This window comes from Heteronotia binoei, chromosome 13, assembly GCF_032191835.1.
Source record: "Heteronotia binoei isolate CCM8104 ecotype False Entrance Well chromosome 13, APGP_CSIRO_Hbin_v1, whole genome shotgun sequence".
NCBI classification, from domain to species: domain Eukaryota; kingdom Metazoa; phylum Chordata; class Lepidosauria; order Squamata; family Gekkonidae; genus Heteronotia; species Heteronotia binoei.
In genome coordinates, this window is record NC_083235.1 from 24922825 (window position 1) to 24943360 (window position 20536).

The following is a 20536-nucleotide window of genomic DNA, read 5'->3' on the forward strand; positions in this document are numbered from 1 at the left end:
GCCCATGAGTTCTTGTATTGTGAGAAAGGGAGAAAAGCACTTCTTTCTCTACCTTCTCTGTCCCATGCATAATCTTGTAAATCTCTATCATGTCACCCCTCAGTCAATGTTTCTGCAAACTAAGGCACCCCAAGCATTTTAACTTTTCTTCATAGGAAAAGTGTCCCAACCCTTTAATCATTCTAGTTGCCCTTTTCTGCACTTTTTCCAATGCTTTATCTTTCTTGAGGTGTAATGACCAGAATTATAGATAGTAAACCAAATGAGGTCACACTGTTGATTTATACAGGGGCATTATGATGCTTGCCAATTTGTTTTCAATCCCCTTCCTAATAATCCTCAGCATAGAGTTCGCCTTTTTTATTGCAATCACACACTGTCTCGACATTTTGAGTGAGTTATCTACCACAACCCCAAGATCTCTCTCTTGGTCAGTCTCTACCAGTTCACACCCCATCAACTTGTATTTATAGTTAGGATTTTTGGCCCCAATGTGCATTACTTTGCAACTTGGCCACGCTGAAGCTCATTTGCCACGTTGACGCCCACTCACCCAGCCTCGACAGATCCCTTTGGAGTGCCTCACAATCCTCTCTGGTTCTCACCACCCTGAACAATTTAATGTCATCCGCAAACTTAGCCATTTTACTGCTTACTCCCAACTCCAAATCATTAATGAACAAGTTAAAAAGCATCGGACCCAGTATTGAGCCCTGTGGTACCCCACTGTTTACCACCCTCCACTGCGAAAATTGCCCATTTATACTCACTGGGCAGAAAGGGTGAGTGAAAGCAGAGCAGACAGGAAGGAGACTGATATTGTCCTATCTATCTTGCTTGCTTTGTGGTGTTTGTAGTTGGAGGACTGAGCAAGAGACACCACCAGTCTGTTCTAACACTCCCGATCTCAGATGTGACAGGTCAGCCCAAGGTCACTCAAGCACACAACATCTGCTCAGACTCATGCTGTCCTGTAGCCAAGGAAGAAAAAGAGTTCCAGCCAGCTAACATATAAGGTCAAATGAGAAGCTGCCCATATTTTCTGAACTGTACCGAAACTTTCTTAATGTTGTGTGTTGTTTTTTGAGGGTGCAAGGAGATGAAATGCATAGATGAATTCTGTAGGGCTGCCAGGCCCCATTGCCTGCTGCCACTGGAAGCGGCAACAGCGGAAAAAAAGAGAAAAATAAGACCTTGCCTACTTATAGGAAGTTCTTACCACAGAGTTCCGGTCAATTCCTAGACCTACCCAGGAATGAAACAGGCTAGCTCTAGGAATCACTAGAAACTCTATGATAAGAACATTCCAGTTTTAACATACACTTTCTAGCAGTTCCTAAAGTCTTTGTCACTTTAGGTGTTGCTAGGAACTCTATGGTAGGAACTTCTTGTGAGTAGGCAGCTCTTATTTTTATTTTATTTTTTCCCCCACCTGGAATGCTTCCCCACCCCCCGCCTTCCTGCTGGTTGTTGGGTACTCCCTGGCACCCATAGAAATATGGGAGATCACATCTAACTTATTTTTGTAAGTGTAAACAGCAGCCACTGGGAGAAGTAAATCCTTTCCCCTACTCCCTATTTTCCTTTAAAAAAGAAAGAATTGGGACCCAAGTCATAGCATGCCTGCATTATGCTCGTTTTTTCTCTCCATCGGGGCTAATGGCAGCTTGGAAGAAGGGTGATTTCTACTGGGGAAATGGCACAAGAGGAAAAGGCTAAAAACCAACCAGCCAGCAACAACAAAACCCTGTGCTGTGATGAAACAAACTCGGGAGGCTGTGCTGTGATGAAACAAACTGCAGCTGCTTTTTAACCTTAAAAAATGACAGGAGACTCAATCACATATTTTGTCAAAGGAGGCTGACACATACATCTGGGAGTAGTCTTTACAACAACTCTGCAATGAAAGTCAGGGCGTTTTCGCACAGGGCTTACCCCGGAGCGACGCCCCTCTTCACCGCGCAGCGTCTGCACGGATTTCGCACCAACTGCTCCGCAGAACCCGGAAGAGCCGCGAAGAGCTGTGGCTTTTGCGTCGCAAATGTAAACTCGTTTTTGGCGGTTTACATTTGCGACGCAAAAGCCGCGGTACTTTGCGTCTCTTCCGGGTTCGGCGGAGCAGTTGGTGCGAAATCTGTGCAGACGCGCGGTGAAGAGGGACGTCGCTCCGGGGTAAGCCCTGTGCAAAAATGCCCTCAGTCTCATTACTGGGGCTGCCAAATCTGGTTTGAGAAAGTCTGTGAAATTTGGGGTGGTAGACCCTAGGAAGGGCGGGGTTATTGGAAGAGAGGGACTTCAGTGGAATATAATGCCTCCACCCTCCAAAGCAGCCATTTTCTCCAGAGGAACTAATCTCCGTAGGCTGCAGGGGGGGGGGTTGTAGCAGGAACTCCTTTGCATATTAGGCCACATCCCTCTTATGTATCCAGTCCTCCTGGAGCTTACCGGGCTCTTAGAACAGGGCCTACTGCAAGCTCCAGGAGGACTGGCTACATCAGGGGTATGTGGACTAATACGCAAAGGAGTTCCTGCTACAAGAAAAGCCCTGGTAGGCTGGATATTGCTTGTAACTCTAGGAGATCTCCATGCCCCACCTGGAGGCTGGCAACCCTAGTTACATCCCTATTGCAAGTGTGGAGGAGCCCTGGTCCTGAGACACAGCAGCTTACGTGGTGTGTTCGTGGCCGGGATAGGATTTGAACTAGGGAATTCCTGGCTCACACTTAGCCAGAGTAAAGAATCACTTCTCTGCAGTTTAGTTCATGCAAACAGTGACTTGTCATGCATTACTCTTGAAATATTAGGATGGATTAGGAGGTTGGTCCCAGTGATTAAACTAATCAGCTGTTTTGCTAGTGACATGTGTCATATTTCAAATTTGATTTTGTCTTTTCCTTACTTTCTGGTCCAGTAAAAAAAAAATCACGTTCTACTTAGTTCTTTATCACCATGAAGATTCTCGGGGCAGACGGCTGTGCTGCAGTCTCAAGCTGGTTCATCTTTGCTTTTGCCCGAGAAACCCAGAAGAGCTTTGTTCTGTGACAGGAGATTGGCATTTTCTGTTGGAATCCCTTTGTCCCTTTAGTGAACAGAGGGATGGGATGGAGTGAACTTTAGGTTCCTTCTGTAATGGTTGGGATACCGCACAAGCCAAAATGTAGATTTGCCTATTGGATTCCGCTCCAGAGGTCACCCTGGAAACATTTCTGTGCCTCTCATTTGCATGGATCTGGTCCCTTTGGTGTATAGCATGTGCCAGTCAAGGCTCATTGTTGATGAATTGGCCCACACGTCTGGAAATCAGACTTCTGGCGATGCCAAAAGAGTGCCATTCATCCATCAAAGCCTGTCAGCCAGCTGCTGTGTTGGCAAGAAAGCTTTCCTAGGCTAGGAGGAGCTGATGGTGGAATTCGTGAATAATGGTGAGTTGGGAAGCAAGCAAATGTGAGTTTTGGAAGAATACAGGAGGGGCGGAGTAGCTGAAACAGCTGGTGGACTGTAAGCCATAGAGGAGGCTGGTTTTATTATAACAAAATTATCAGGCTAGTCTAGTCTCTTGGTTCATTTCATTCAACATTATCTGATGCTCTTGAAAGAGGCTTGTAACAACCAGAAGTGACCTACCATGTCTGAACCCAAGAAGAAGTAGAAGACCATAGATTTATACCCCGCCCTTCTCCGGAATCAGAGTCTCAGAGTGGCTTACAATCTCCTTTACCTTCTTCCCCCACAACAGGCACCCTGTGAGGTAGGTGGGGCTGAGAGCTCTCACAGAGAAGCTGCCCCTTTCAAGGACAACTCTTGTGAGAGCTATGGCTAACCCCAAGGCCATTACAGCAGCTGCAAGTGGAGGAGTGGGGAAGCAAACCCAGTTCTCCCAGATAAGAGTCCGCACACTCAACCACTACACCAAACAGCTGGTGGGCTTGGCGCAGCATGCGTACAGGATAAGGGTCAGGTTCTGGTGGTGTCATGGGACAGAGGCTGGTGAACTCATTTTATATCTCTTTCTGAGCAAGAGTATGGAACAAAAGAATGCTCACAGTTGGGCCAGAGATAGATGGGGACAATTTCCCACAAACTTGAGGAAAGACCCAAGTTTGCATAAAAATCTGAAATCTTAAAAATAAAGTTAGAGGGTTTTGAACCTCCACCACAATAAAAGCAACATCTGTAACTTGAAGAAATTAATGCTCACTAAGATCCCGTGGCGCAGTGGTAAAGCTGCAGTACTGCAGTCAGAACCCTCAGCTCACAACATGAGTTCAATCCCAGCAGAAGCTGGTTTCAGGTAGCCGGTTCCAGGTTGACTCAATCTTCCATCCTTCCGAGGTCAGTAGAATGAGTACCCAGCTTGCTGGGGGGAAAGTGTAGATGACTGGGGAAGGCAATGACAAACCACCCTGTAAAAAGTCTGCCATGAAAACATTGTGAAAGCAACGTCACCCCAGAGTCAAAAACGACTGGTGCTTGTACAGGGAACTACCTTTACCTTTTAAGATCTCAGTAGCCGTCTGGGGAGTTGCTTGGCAACCACAACACTAATGCCAAGCATTCCAAGCCTTGGTCTGTATCAGACAAAGACAGGGGATGGGGGAGGGCAAAAAAGGTAAAAGATGGAAGTGAGGGAAGGAAGCAGGAAAAGGGGAGAGGATAAGAAAGCAAATTGGGGGCGGGACTGGGAAAAGGTTATCTGGGTGTGTGGGAAGATAAGGGATGAGCCAGCCACAGAAAGGGAAGGAGTAAAGCGTAGGCAGGCAGATAATGGTATGTCCGTTGATGAGTGAGAGGGAAAGAAGGTAGCAGGGAAAGGAGAGAGGCTGTGAAGGCTGCCAGGGGAAGGGAAAGAAGAAATGGTGTGGGAAGAAGAATACAGGGGGGGGGGGGGAATGAGGTGAAACCCCACAAATTCTCAGTCCTTTGTTTGTAGTCATAATTCTTCCACACACCACCAGATATTATACCATCTGTGAATGCATGTAGTCACAATCTTGTGACTCTGAAAAGATGGACTGTTCCACACGTACACACATTTTAAAATACAATTGGAACAAATTAAGCAGTAAATATAAAGTGTTGCCTGAACTGTGAGTGCTAGATTATCACCTTGCACCTCCAGTTTATACATGCTGCAGTACCACAAGCAGGTGTGTATCTTAAAAGACACCCTCAAGTGTGGGGTGAAACTTGAAAATCTGGATCCCAGTGACAGAGCTTAAGTTCTGGCAACCCCTTTATACGACCTGATCATCGGCTTTCTTTTCAGCTTAGCTGGTGTAGCAAAGATACCAAAGACCGGAAGCTGAGAAGTCCCCAGTTTAAACATGAATCCAGCTATGAACTGATGGTGGGGGGTGGGGTAGGGCCAGCTTCTACACTCTCTTTCATTATGAATAATAGGAGGATCATAATGTTGACATAATATTGACAGCACACACATTAAAACATGAAGCTGTCCTATATGAAATCAGGCCCTTGGTCAATCAAGGTCAGTTTTGTCTGCTCATACTGGCAGGCAGTGGCTCTCCAGGGTCTCATCATCTTCTACTTGGTCCCTTTTAACTGGAGATGCCAGAGATTGAACCTGGGACCTTCCGCATGTCAAGCGGATGCTCAGCCACCGAGCCACAGCCCCTCCTTGTGGATTGTTGTAACAGTTATTAAGATATATATGATAATGCAAGTGATACAAACGCTAAGCATTATTGGGTACATCGTTAGTTCTGGAATTTCCTTTGAGAATTAGTGCTATAAATTTGAGACTGCATTCCCTCCGCCCTCTGCTGTGCTCTTTCTGCAGTCTGTTTGACTGTCTTAAGTTCGCTTTCTCCATCCCTGTTCAGTTTTCTTCTTAGGATACAGAGCTTTTTTTGCAAACCATGGGAGTTGCCACAGACCCCTGAGAATCCCTGCAGTCCTAAAGACATTCGGTGGGACTTAGTTCCAAATATGTATATTTTGAATTGGCCATTCCTCATTAAAAGGTTGTTAAGGTTTCTTGCCCCCAAGAGATTCATGGGGCGTTACTACATAATATCTAGAACGGAGGTGTCAAGCATGCAACCCTGGAGCCGAATCAGGCCCCTGAGCAAGTGGCTCTTGTCTGCTTCCTTCTCCCTCTCTCTTGCTTCCTTCTGCATCACAGCTTGCTTTGCCAGGCTTTCTCAATCGCACAGGAGCTACAGAGCAAAGCCTCTATTTTCTCAATTGGCTAAGGCTTCTCCCTTGGAGAGGAAGGGGAGGGGGCACTTGCTTTGCCAGGCTTTCTCAATTGCACAGTAGAACTACTGAGCCAAGCCTCTCTTCCTTCTATTGGCCGAGGCTCTCTCCCTCCTGGTCCCCTGGGGAAGGAAGGAAAGAGCCAGAGCTACCTTTACCCATTTTTTGCTGCTCTTAAGTGTTTAGAATCGGGATATAACTCCCGCAGCTGTGTTCCAGCACAGGAAAAAAAGTCAGGGAGGGAGAGGCGGGAGCCAAGCTGTATTCCAAGCCCAAATGGACTCTCTTAGTTTTTTAATAGCCATTACCAGTAGTTGCTGCCAGGAACCTGAGTAAGGTCCAAGGAATCTTGACCTGACCCTTGAAACGTGCTATTTGGTCCTCCATCACATTCCAGTGCAGAATAAGGTGTATTTATACCTTCATGGCCTGAGCTCATCAGATGTTGGAAGCTAAGCAGGGTCGGCCCCAGTTTGTATTTGGAAGGGAGACCTCCAAGAAAGTCCAGGGTTGCTACATGGAGGCAGGCAGTGGCAAACCACCTCTGAGTGTTTCCTGCCTTGTAAACCACGTCAGCTGTGAGCTGATGGCAAAAAAAAAAAAACACCATAAGAACGTAAGAGAAGACATGTCGGATCAGGCCAGTGGCCCATCCAGTCCAACACTCTGTGTCACACAGTGGCCAAGAATACAGAGCATCACTGCTCCAGACAGAGTTCCAACAATATACACTGTGGCTAATAAGACCTCTGGTCCACCCCAAAACTAGGGTTGCCAAGCCTCCATGTCTGGGGGGCTCCAATCTGCTGTCCTCCAGCTGGCCAGCAGGGGAAACCCCACCCCCAAACAGGGACATTGTGGTGTGATGTCCCTGATGCAGTGATGTCACTGAAAAGTGCTGTCATCATGTTGCCAATGCCTCACAATGATGCTCTGGATTTTGGGCAAACTCTGGTTTTTTTGCACAAAACCTCAAGCATCATGTGCTACATCAGTTGCATGATGACATCACTTCTGGGTGATGTCATTGCATGAAACATGCACACCAGAAGACTCCTGGACTGGTGCCAGGGCCCTTCCCCCGCCTGCGAGCAGGTAGGACCTGGCAACCCTACCCAAAACCCAAAAACATTCTGTGGACTTTCATGTGCAGACAGGTGTCCCGAGTACCATTCATTTAGATACTAATGCTCCCTTTTTCTCCCTAATAGGGACGCAAAGTAGCTTACATCATTCTCCATTCCTCTGAAATATAAGGTAGATAGTTGGAGAATAGCTGTCCCAAAATCACCCAGTGAAGTTTTATGGTAGTGTTTGAATTTGAACCTGGGTCACGTACACTGTATCTCAGTATTCTGTGGCTCCCGACCCTGTGTTTCCTCAGTCATTGCTACAAATAATCGGAGCAGCCCTTTTCCAGTTACACCAAGAATAAGACAAAACCTCTCACGTACCCTAAAATAAGTAAGGTTGTTTGTATGCAAGTATGCTTTGGCTGCATAGCCCAGTCAGGTTGGGGAATTCGGATGTCCTTTGTTGCAGAATCTGGGGGTCTGAATGTGGAGTTACAACGCTTCAGTTTGTGTGGTCTGAAGATAACATTAGACAGAAACTAGAGAAAATGACCTATTGCTGTACCCACAAAGCACCTCAGACATACCTTGTAATTTTTTTGGAGCCTTGGAGGTAAGCATATCTATGCAAAGTAGGGTTGCAAAATGTTCCCTCCAAGCTGCAGAGTCTTGTGAGCAAAAATTCTACTTTGTGAGCTACTGGTATTAAAGTTGTGAGCTACTGCATAAATGATTATGCTCTGGGGTCATCCTTCCTGAGCTAAGACAAAAATGTGTGAGCTGGAGGCTAAAAATCTGTGAGCTAGCTCTCACTAACTCAGCTTAGAGGGAACACTGGTTGCAATGTGTAGATAGTACAGGATTGCAGAGCATGCCAGGTCTAACTTCTGCTCCTCGTTTCTATTTCTTCAATAGGTTGTATGTGTGGAAGGCCATATGACCAAGACCCTGAACTACCTGGAGATGGGTCCTTCAAACGTCTTGAAGCCTGGGCCATACAGCACTGCTCTAAAACCTCACCCGCTCAGCCCTGCTCGGATATATCCTGGCGAGCCTTCCAAAGCCAAGCTAGACCCGTACGGTGGTGCCCTGAACCCATGGGACTGGAGTAAGAACCACACAGCGATGGAGCACTTCAACCAGCGAGCCAAGAGGAAGCCCTCATTGAAAGCTGGACGCACCAAGAAGATCTTTGGCTGGGGGGACTTCTATTTCAACATCAAGACCCTCAAATTTAGCTTGCTGGTGACGGGCAAGATTGTGGATCACATTAATGGCACCTTCAGTGTCTACTTCCGGCACAACTCCTCCAGTCTGGGCAACGTCTCGGTGAGCATCGTGCCACCCACCAAGGTGGTGGAATTTGATGTCTTGGTTCCCCCTATCCAAACCCAGCATTTCCACCCCCAGCAGTCAACCTTAGCCGAGCCCAAGGAGTCCAAGACCTTCAATTGCCACGTGGAGTACGAGAAGACTAACCGGGCACGGAAGAACAAGCCTTGCCTCTACGACCCCTCTAAGATCTGCTTTACCGAGCATACGCAGAGCCACGCTGCCTGGCTCTGCGCCAAGCCTTTCAAGGTCATCTGCATTTTTATCTCCTTCTTCAGCATTGACTACAAGCTGGTGCAGAAGGTCTGTCCAGATTACAACTTCCAGAATGAGAACCCCTATTTTGGCTGATGAGGGGGGACAGACATTCAAGGGACACGGGGATGCGGGAGTTAAAAGTTGTGGGATTTTTTTGTTTAAGAAAAGATCAAGGTTGGAAAAACTTTTGTCCGGCAGTCAAAACGCGAGAGAAGAGGCCTGCGCTTTGTGGGAGAGAAGTGACCGGTTTGGAAAACGAACTGGAATCTGTTCCATCAGATCAACATCCCCTTTTCGGTGGCCGCTGAACTTCCCCCGTACTTAGGAAGATGGAAATTGGCCCAAGGGACACTGCCGCTTTCGTACTCCATCCGTCCCCTTCCTGATGCTGTTTGGGGGTATCTCTTAGGGGTTCCCAGCAATATGAAGAAATGGCTTGCTGTGGCTGTACCTCTTTTGTGTATAAATGAACCTCGCTGCTTCTGTGGGGTTGTTATTATCAACTACGACAGCACATGCCTCAGGATCATAACCTCCTGTGCAGAACATTGAATTCCTGCAAACAGCCAAAGGGTGTCCCACTTCGTTACCGAAGATGGACAGTCCAGATTGGGGGTGTGGAAATTGGTGTATTAACCCATTGTATCTCTTGCCGGGTGCTCCAAAATATTATCAGGCTTCAAGGAGGGTGGCGTTGGTTAGAAATTGCCAGCTACATAAATCTCCGCTGTTTGAATGGTATTGGAAATACGGTACAGAAAGGATGGGTTACATGAACTGGAGCGGGGGAGCATATGGACTGCAGCTGCACATGTGTGACATGAAGTCACAAGGAGTTTGCTGCTGAAAGAGAATGGGAAGGAACGAGGTGCAATTCTTGGGACTGAAAGTATGCGTGAAAGTGAAATTTTAAGTGTCCAGAAGACACACGACTTAGAGTTAATGGAAGCCGGAGAGTGTGTGTAAGTGCACAGTGAGAGACTGAGCTGTAGCAGACATCACACAGCTGTGTGCATTTTAGGAGGAGTGTGTTGGCATACGCAACTAGGTGGCAAGCTAAAGTATGTGCTAGATCAGGGGTGGCCAAACTGCAGCTCGGGAGCTACATGTGGCTCTTTCACATTTTTGGTGTGGCTCTCAAAGCCCCTACCACCCCATTGGTTGGTTTGGAGAAGGCATTTGTCTCTTTAAATCACTTCTCCAAGCCACGCCAACCGGTGACTTGGAAAATGCATTTAAAGTTGCTTTCTTTCCACCTCTCTTCCAACACCTATTTGCTTCCCTCCCTCCCAGTGGCTCTCAAACATCTGACATTTATTCTATGTGGCTCTCATGTTAAGCAAGTTTGTCGTCCCCTGTGCTAGATTATGTGTTGGATCCAGCTTGTTTTGCCATTGGAGCAAGGGCATCCCCTGTAACCTCTGAAAAGCCTATGTTGAGAATCCATATCTATGTTGGGACCTCCAAGTACAAAAGATATGTGGAATGGCAGCTGTTGTAAAGAGGGGAATTAGATGAGACAGAGTGACAAAGCTGGCTGGATCCAATTCTCTGTACGTTGGTTACGTTAACAGTATGTGTGTTTGCAAGGGCACATACATCAGCATGTAATCAGGGATATCAGTGCGTGACAGTGGCATTAATAAAATGTACATGAGTCTTAATTAGTCTGTTGAATCGATAGAATAATCGAGAGCTTGTATAGCAGCTTAAACATGGATCCCCCTCAGATGAATCAGTAGGGCTGAGATGTAAGGGTGCGCTGTCCGTGTAGATGTCCCAGCTCTGTCCTTCCTGTAGGAGAGGTTTAATTTCCAGTTTCCTTCCAACGCTGGCAGCTGTTTTGAGTTTCCTAACAGCAATATTTTAAAAAGTACTACAAAATGGCTGAGGTTGCCGAAAACAACTTCCATTTGTCTTTGAAATCTGAATCTTCAACAGATCTCCCACTATTACAACTTATTTCCAGACGAACAAGATCAGTTCCTCTGGAGAAATGGCTGCTTTGGAGGATGGACTCTGTGGCATTGGATCTTGCTGAGGTTCCTCCTCTTCCCTTACTCCCACCCTGTCTAGGCTCCACCTCCAAAATCTCCAGGCATTTCCTATCTAGAGCTGGCAACTCTACCCACAGTACAGATGTGTTTGTTTTGGCTCTGTTTGGCTGTGGTGAACAGGGGGGTATTTTGTAGAAAAATAGGTGGTGGAGCTCTTTAGCATAACTCATTAACATATGCCGCCATCACCCCCAGCCAAAAGCAACCCAATGCAAGAAAGGAGAGCCCCGGGCGAGCAAGGCCTTTCTTGGGCTGGCTAGAGATCCAACCAGCCCAAGCAGGCCTTGCTCTCCTGGGGCTCTCCTTCCCCCCCTCCCCGTAGTCAAAAGGCCAGCAAGCCACCTGCTGCCCAAAATCACATAAGAAGTAGAGAAAGGGTGTTGTAGGCTTCTTCGGGGGTTAATGGAGGGGGCTGCTGGAGGTGTGGCAAAGCTTCTGGTGGCTGGCTGGCTGCCCGCTGTCCTAATCCAGGGATTGTTATGCAGCTGCACCTACTATTCAATGGACATGGTAGGTGGAGAGGAAGAGGGGGAACCCTCAGAAAGGTTCAGGAGCTGTGCTCCTGTGAGCTCCTGCTGAATCTGAGGCCTGGTGGTGAGTAACTAGCTGGAAGCTTGTTGTATGAAAGGAGGGGAAATGATAAGAGCTGGCCTTTTTCCTAACAGCAAGTGGCTGGTTTCATTTATTAAACTCCAAGCCATCTTGGACTTGGTAGAAACAAGACATTTCTTTTCAGTATCTTCAAAGGGGCACCTGTCTTTTCATTTTTGGTTGCTTTAAATACAGTTGATTAATTGAGCCAAAGCCAGAAGTCTGTTTAGCTAACTTTAAAAAAGAATTCAGGTTGACTGGTCCAGCAGTAATTTTGCGTGTGTGTGTGTGTGTTTTAAAAATCATATGTGCCTTTGTGCGTGTATGTGTAGATGTACAGGTGTTATCTGGAACCTGAATGCTGTAGTAAGGAGTGCCTGCGCATATCATTGAGTGTGTAAGTGCAATGCTGTGAAAAAAGGAGCCGGCATGCATTTTCATGGGCTGGGGAAGCGTTTGCGAAAGCTCGGCTTATTTGTATGGGAAGGAAGAAGCCCTGTTACTTTTTCATTTGTCTTTGACCATCCCCTGCACCACGCGTCTGGAGAGGCTTAGAGGACTCCTTGGGAACGATTACTCCCCAAGCACCTTTTATGGGGTCAGTGCTCTCCACATGGAGCTGCCTGATACTGAATCAGGCCCTTGGTCCAACCAAGATCTGTCTTGTCTACTCAGACTGGCTGCAGTTCTCCAGGGTTGCAGGTAAAGGTCTCTCACATCACCTTCTACCTGATCTTTTTAACTGGGGATGCCAGAGATCGAACCCAGACCCTTCCGCATGCCAAAGCTATTTTTTTAAAACATTTAAAATCCACATGAAACAAACTGCCTGTAGGAAATATCATGCGATCCAAAAATATTGCTCTGTCTTGGCCTGTACCGCTTCAGGAGGGCAGGGGAGGGGCGTCACAGGCAGCTCTTTTGAGGAGGCTAAACAGGCCAAGATCTGGGAAGACCCCAAATTAACCAGTTACCTTGGTTGCCAGCCCATAGCCCACCAGGAAAGGGGAAGAATATGTTCTAAGGATTATTTGTCTGCAGAACAAAAAGAGGATCCGAAGCGCTGCATCCTTTTTGTGGTTTTTATTATAAAGGAATGGGTAGCATATTAGAAATTAAGGGACAAGAGTGGATAAGAAATATAGCAGTCTCTTTGGCATCGCTTCAGGCTCTCTCTCTCTCTCCCCCTCCCTCCCCCCTTAAGCTAAAAGTTCATAAAACTTTCCACAAAGTGCTGAAGAGCAACGTGCTAGATTGCTGGCATAAACAATTTCAAGCAGGCAGGATTAACTCCTTTAGACTGGGAAAGCCTGACCTCCGAAAGCTCCACAATTTGTATTTTCTGGAATGCTGAGCAACACTCATGCAAGGCCTTTTTTGTAGCAGGAACTCTTTTGCATATTAGGCCACATGCCCCTGATGTAGCCAGTCTTCCAGGAGCTTACAGGGCTCTTAATCCAGGGCCTACTGTAAACTCCAGGAGGATTCGCTTCATCAGGGGTGTGTGGCCTAATATTCAATGGAGATCCTGCTACAAAAAATGTCCTGTCCATATGTAGTAGAAACATTTAAGTTCTCAAAAAACAGAGTAGGCAGGACACCATGGATGTTCTAAGGCAACATCCTATGGCCATCCAAGACAGGGAAATCAAAGGTTTGAATGTCAAAAATTCCCTGGCTGTGTAAACCTAGCAAGTCACAGAGGAGAGTTTTTGCTTAGCTTCTCAAATATGCTAGGTTCCTACCAGTAGAGCATTTTCTTGGGGTCAAGGCTATCAAGAGGGGAACATTCAAACATGCAATGTTCCATCTGCATTCTGGAGTGCTGTATCACGATAGCTCAGAAGGGGTAGTTCTGCTGAAAGAAGTTATGTGCAAAAGATAACAACTTTAGATAACGTATTCATTCCAAATTTGCAAATCAGTTCCAAGGACAGAAAGGACACTTGGATTTTCATTTGAAATTTTTTTGAGTTAGCTTTGACTTTGAATCATCCTCTGTGTCTTCACCAAAATGACTTTGCCTGCCTGGCCAAAGCACATGTGACACACAGCTAGCCAATCTCAGATCGGGAATGCAAGTGGCATTGTGCTGAATTCACAAATGGCAGATTATAGACTCTGGCCACCAGTAGGCTGATGAATTCAGAAACACCTGTGGATTCAAGCTTTCAAAAGTGACTGGTGCCTTTTGGACCTTTGTAGGTGATGTTTACAAATTAAACCAGAGTTCCATGCTGGCATTCATGAATCAAAGACTCATCCCAGCTGTATAGAGCAGGAGAAATGGCATTTGCTTGGCGGCTAAGTGAATCATCCCATAACACTCTGTTCCTGATGGCAGAGGTACAAATTATACCTCTCCTCTCCCTCCCACTTTTCACCACATCAAAGTTGCCGCAAAATGTGGGCAGCTCCAGCTGAAAATATGTGCAGGCTGGGATGTCTACTGGTGAATTTGAATGGTATGGGCGTAGAGAACCATGCACAAATATGCTTGTGAGCAGAGCTTTTTTTGTAGCAGGAACTCCTTTGCATATTAGGCCACAAACCCCCTGATGTAGCCAATCCTCCAAGAGTTTACAGGGCCTACTGTAAGCTCCTGGAGGATTGACTACAGCAGGGGTGTGTGGCCTAATATGCAAAGGAGTTTGTGCTACAAAAAAAAGCCTTGCTTGGGAGTGACCATTGGAGTGATAAGCTTGAATCCTTGTAGATGGTTGTTGTACAAGCCTTTGTGATTATGCAGGTGCTGTTGACCACTGTTGTGTGTGGCTGCGCAGGACTGTTTCCTTTCTTTGAACAAGCTGGAGTGTATGTCCACCCCCCTGAACAATGCAGGAAACTTAAAATACCTCCCCTTAAGCTCACAGAATCAGCATTGCTGTCAGATGGCCATCTAGTCTGTTTAAAAACCTCTAAAGAAGGAGAGCCCACCACCTCCTGAGGAAGCCTGTTCCACTGAGGAACTACCACTCTTAACTGTCAGGAAGTTACAACAGACGTATACTGTCCAGATCACATGAAGTGATGCTTTGCTCTGGTTAGACCTCACCTAGAGTATTGCGTTCAGTTTTGGGCACCACAATTTAAGGATATAGACAAGCTGGAATAGGTCCAGAGGAGGGCAACAAAGATGGTGAGGGGTCTGGAGGCCAAGTCCTACAAGGAAAGGCTTTCACCATCTCAGATCTTCATATACAAGCATTTCCCCTCTGCTCTAATCTAGCTGATGACAATATGCATTGGACCTCTGCATTCTTCACAACACCTCTTCCAAATTCTGGGATAAAAAGACTGATTTCCATTCCTATTCCTGTCCGATGATCTTTCACTCTTGAAAGCTCATACCTTGAAAACTGTGTTGGTCTCTAGGGGACTACTGGACTCTGCACTAACTGTTCCACTGTAGACTATCACAGCTACCTTCTGAAACTATTCACACTCCATGAGATATGTGGGGGGAAAGACTTGTAATACCATCACATATAAAAATATGGTACACTTGTCTGGTTCATCATGCATAGGGATGGGATTCTAGCAGAAGCTCCTTTGCATATTAGGCCACACACCCCCGTTGTAGCCAATCCACCAAGAACTTCCAAGGCTCTTTTTGTGAGCTCTTGGAGGATTGACTACATCAGGGGTGTGCGGCCTAATACGCAAAGGAGCTCCTGCTAGAATTCCACCCCTGATCATGCATACCCAGCTTTGGGAACCAGCTGAAATTTCCAGTGGTGAAATAGGCTTGCGCATGATCTTCTCATATGTCAGTGTACATGGCTCCCCCCTCCCCCCCCCCACACATACACCAGTACTCGTGTAGGGGAAAGATCACATGGGCATGACTCTTAGTTGTGGTGCATCAGTCTTGTTTATGTTTGTCTTTTCTGTGCAGGTGTGAGTTGGATTCATCCCAGTTCTCGTTCAACTGGTGGTTCTGTTATGAGCCAAACTGATAATGAATAGGCCAATGGATTTTTTCTAGCCTAGTCCGGTCAGCAGTGACTCTCTAAGGTCCTAGGCAGAAGTCTGTCCATTCCACCACCTCGGCTTCTTGTGAGCCTTTTGGACAAAGGCATTGGGAGTATGAGTCCAGGCCATGGAGCTGGGGTACTAATAGGGAGCCTCTAGTGAGAAAACCAAGAACCCCATGGTGCAGAGTGGTAAGCTGCAGTACTGCAGTCCAAGCTCTGCTCACAACCTGAGTTCGATCCCTGGCAGTAGCTGGGTTGGTGGGTTCAGGTAGCTGGCTCAAGGTTGACTCAGCCTTCCATCCTTCCAAGGTCAGTAAAATGAGTCCCCAGTTTACTGGGGGTAATGTGTAGATGACTGGGGAAGAAAATGGCAAACCACCATATAAAAAGTCTGCTGTGAAAACGTCGTGATGCGATGTCACAGGGGACTACCTTTACCTTTAGTGAGAAAACCATGTTTCATTTCAAAAAGACCAGTTTTGTGGGGGGTTTTGTTTTTGTTTTTTTAAACTGGCAAGGTAGGAAAGCTTGGAGACACGCCGGTACCTCGTAATAGACCCTTATGTCTCTGAACTGTGAAGAAACCAAATCTGTTTGCAAATACCTCATTACTTTTTAATCCCGCTTTTGGAGAGGTGGAAGAGGCGCTCAATTCACAGGTGATGGAGCTTGGACAGTGTATCGATATATGCAAAGATAAGCAGCATCTCTTTCTAAACATGGGGCAGGAAGGCTGTGCAGTCCGTTCTCCGTGGCTTCCTAATAGCTTTCCCTTTTTTTTTTCCTTTTTGCGTTTGAATTAATACACTCTCCTCTTATTCAGAGAGTCCCCTCTTGTCGCCAATCGTGTGGGAAACATTATGCCTCTCTTTGCTATTGAGATCTCATTTCAGAGTCTCCCACATTCATTTCATGCATCAGATCATACGGCGCATCGTGCGCGGCGTGTCGCGAGCCCAAATCCTCACAAGTGATTATTCCTGTTGCGTCTGTCTGGCTGCTGGGATGTTGGTTAGCCCGTGCCTGCGCATGAATCTCGTCGCGAGCATGCAGAGAGAGGGGTGTGGCACCTGCCCACAGAGGCACAAACACACACGCACAAGTATTTGTATGCATGAGGATATTCCTGTGTGGCTGCTGTGTGGAGTCCCGGCAAGGGTGTCTGAAGAGCGTGTGGATCTGACTGTATTTGGTTGCACGTGGCCGACTTCTTGCCCTCTTACTGTGGCTCAGAGGTACTTGCCAGGAATGAAGAGATGGCAATAGAGGCAACCCAAGAACTGGAGCAGTGCCTGCCAATGAGGCTATATTCACAGGAAAGCTAGAATGAACCGCCACCAACCCTCCCGTGGAACCCACCCCGCTCCCCCCACTCTGGACTGTCAATCATTCATCGCTGTCATAATCTTTAGAATGTCTGTATCCAGTGAAGAAGCATCCGGCCGCCAGACTGCAGGGGTGGAAAAGGTGGCGGCAGCTGAGGGCAGGGCTGTTCCCTCCTCAAGAGCTGGCCCCCAGCCCCTCCTCACTTGGCCGTGCCCTTTGCCAGGGTGAAGACTTCTTCATATTTTTATATATTTAAATGAAATAAATGAGAATAAATGGAAGCTGGTGTGTTTGGGGTTTTTTTCTGTGGTGAAAGAAAAAGATATTGAAGATATTGGATTTATTATCCCTCCTTATACTCTGAATTTCAGAGTCTCAGAGCGGTCACAGTCTCCTTTACCTTCCCCCCCACCCAAACAACAGACACTCTGTGAGGTATGTGGGGCTGAGAGAGCTCTTACAGCAGCTGCTCTTTCAAGGACAACTACAAGAGCTATGTCTGACCCAAGGCCATTCCAGCAGCTGCAAGTGGAGGAGTGGGGAATCAAACCCAGTTTTCCCAGATAAGAGTCTGTGCACTTAACCACCACACCAAACTGACTCTCAGTAGTGTGTATAGTGTGTGATTGGAGACATGAACAGATAGTGCTAGCCGGGGCTTTTTTTGTAGCAGGAACTCCTTTGCATGTTAGGCCACACACCCCTGATGTAGCCAGTCCTCCCAAGAGCTTACAGTAAGCCCTGTACTAAGAGCCCTTTAAGCTCTTGGAGGATTGGCTACATCAGGGTGGTGTCACCTAATATGCAAAGGAGTTCCTGCTACAAAAAAAGCCCTGGTGCTAGCAATGCTTAGCTTTCGGGGTGGATCCATCTGGAGCCCTGTTGCTGTGGCTGGCTTCAGTCTCACCTGGTCCACTTGTGTGTTTTAAATTAACTAAGCAAGAGGGGGCATATTCAGGATATCACCCCCAAAGTATAATGAGTCTCTCGCTGTAGAGTTTGAAGAATGTAAGCAGCGTTGCCTAAGAGTCCCAACCAATACTCCCTCTAAGCTGTGGGGTCTTGTGAGCAAAAATTCTACTTCGTGAGCCACTGGCATTAAAGAAGACGACTGCGGATTTATACCCCACCCTTTTCTCTGAATCAGAGACTCAGAGTGGCTTACAGTCTCCTACATCTTCTCCTCCCACAACAGACACCCTGTAAGGTGTGTGGGGCTGAGAGGGCTCTCACAGCAGCTGCCCTTTCAAGGACAACTCCTGCGAGAGCTATGGCTGACCCAAGGCCATTCCAGCAGCTGTAAGTGGAGGAGTGGGGAATCAAATCCGGTTCTCCCAGATAAAAGTCCACGCACTTAACCACTACACCAAACTGGCTCTCTGTTGTGAGCTACTGGATAAATTAGTTTGCTCTGGGCCTGTCGTTCCTGAGCGAAAACAAAATGTGAGCTGGAGGCTTAAAAAACTGAGCTAGCCCATGCTAATACTGAAACTGGTATGCTTTGCTAGAAGGCCAGCTGCCATTGGGTAGAAGGGGGGGGGGGGGCGCTAGAAATTGACCGGTGGTGGAAAGTGCCCATGAAGTCCCAGCTGATTTATGGTGACAGGATTTTCAAGGCAGCAGGTGTTAAGAAGCAACCCTGGACTTTCTGGGTGGTTTCTTTCAAATGTTAACCAGGCTTTGACCCTGCAGAGCTTCTGAGATCTGACAAGACCAGCTAGCTTGGACCATCCAGGTCAGGGCAGAAATACCTTCTGGCCAATGTTGGCGTAAGGTTGTGAAGAAGCTCGGGTGATAAAGCTCTGAAATGTTCCTACTGCTAAACCTCCCTGGGGCTACTCTGTAACCTCTCACCTGCAGAAAAGCACCAAGTTATATGAAATGAGAGGGTTAGAGTAAGGGGTAAGGTTTTTCTTTTAAGTGAAGCAAAACCTTACACAGGAATGTCAAGCATATGGCCTGGAGGCCGAATCAGAGAGCTCCTATCAGGCTCACAAGCAACTGGCTGTCATCTGCATCCTCCCTCTCGCTTCCTTCTGCATCACAGCTTGGTTTGCCAAGCTTGCTCAATCGCACAGGAACTACACAGCAAAACCTCTATTTTCTCCACTGGCTGAGGCTCTTCCCTTGGGGAGGAAGGGGGAGAGGCAGAGCTTGCTTTGCCAGGCTCTCTCAATCACACAGCAGAGCTACTGAGCCAAGCCTCTCTTCCTTCTATTGCATCTTTAACTGTTTGTCTGTGTCCTTTATAAGGTCTATATCTCTGCTACCTAATCTTAAACAGGTACACAATTGGTCCGGCCCGACAAGGTCTCATTTATGTCAGATTTGACCCTCATGAGTTTGATACCCCTGTCTTACAGTGTTTCCTGTAAACCGGAGCCATATGCTGTTGTTCCTGGGTAGTAGTCTTGGAAATAGGCTAGTCTAGTGGAGTTCTATCTATGGCAAAGAGCAGGGAGACATATCCGGCAGCCTTATGTGTGCTCTTGCCTGACTGGTAATGATAGTCCAAGCTCCTAGGCAGAATGATCTTTTCAACTCCCTTCTAGCAGGAGGTTGTGCCAGTTGAATTCAGCTTCCTCAGGCCCTGAGGTAATGGGCTATGCGCATGGGAGAGGGAATAATGCAAAATGAATTCGCTTTGGCTGCCACCATGTATTGTCTACATACCTGAGGCAATTATCTGACTTGAGAAATAATGTGCCAGATTTACCTTTGCCAGTTCTCAGAGACTATATTTTTCCTAGCATAAGGCAGTGTAATTAGGCCTAATATTTCCAGGATCTTTACACGTAAGACTTTTCTCCTGCTGAAGGACTACCTTCCTCACTGTCCCCTGCCCTCACCCCAAACATTAACAGGTGGAGAGGAGGGAGGTGCAGGAGTGGGAGGCGCAAGAGAAGGCATGTGGAATGGCCGGGTGGGTGGGTGGGTGGATGGAGCTGCTGGCTGCAAAGTGGGAAAGAGGGAGGTGGAAGGACCCCCCTCCACTTGCACGCAAGGTGCCGTCCCTTCTTCAGTCCAAAGTTTTAGGGTTAGCTGCTTCGACTTGGCCATTTTCGGAGCCTCCAGCTTTTGCCCCTACCCCAGAAAGCTTTTGAGAAGTGACAAGCCACAAGCCCTGCAGTGGATGGGAAAAGGGTGCCCCCTGACTTTTTAAAAAGCCCCCCAACTTTTAAATTCCTGGCTTCGGCCCTGCTTGGATGGGAGACCTCCAAGAAAGTCCAGGATTGCCACGCAAAGCCAGGCAATGGCAAACTACCTCTGAGTGCCTAGTGCCTTGAAAACCCTCCAAGGTAGTCATACGTCAGCTGTGACCTGACAACATTTTCCGCTTCCACAATAATGGGCAACGCTGCATCCTACAACAGCGTGTTCCATCAGTTAATCATACACTGAGTATGTTTCCCAAATATTCTGTCAACTTCATTGGGTGCCCCCAAATTCTACTTTTTAGGAGGAAAAGTTGTCTGAAGTACAAGTACACACGAAGCTACACTATACTACCCCTGTATGGTGAATGCATGTACAGCTTGCATGTACATGTTTCTACCTTTTTATGAGAAGGAGCTGATAAGCATTTTATGGCAAGGAGCCAACAAGCCAACAAATGAAACCAGGGACCAGTACCTGGATAAATTTTGAGTTTTATATCACACATCCATCTCTTTGTGCATTGAATGCAATGTGAAAATTATTC

At 47.0% G+C, this 20536-nt stretch overlaps 1 protein-coding gene across 1 annotated transcript; it reads left to right on the forward strand.

Moving 5' to 3' along the window:
• The first annotated feature begins 7257 nt into the window (after nt 1–7257).
• On the forward strand, nt 7258–8976 carry NXPH4 (neurexophilin 4). The gene is made up of 2 exons (XM_060253215.1): nt 7258–7314; nt 8208–8976. Exons 1-2 carry the CDS (start codon nt 7258–7260, stop codon nt 8973–8975), a joined length of 825 nt encoding a protein of 274 aa, XP_060109198.1. The 3' UTR covers nt 8976.
• Nucleotides 8977–20536: the final 11560 nt, after the last annotated feature.

What these genes read in the sequence shown, in the direction of transcription:
- NXPH4 (XM_060253215.1), top strand. Translation starts at nt 7,258, where the DNA reads ATGCACACCAGAAGACTCCTGGACTGGTGCCAGGGCCCTTCCCCCGCC. An exon ending in CTTCCCCCGCCTGCGAGCAG is followed by an intron (nt 7,315 to 8,207) that starts GTAGGACCTGGC and finishes TTTCTTCAATAG; the next exon opens with GTTGTATGTGTGGAAGGCCA.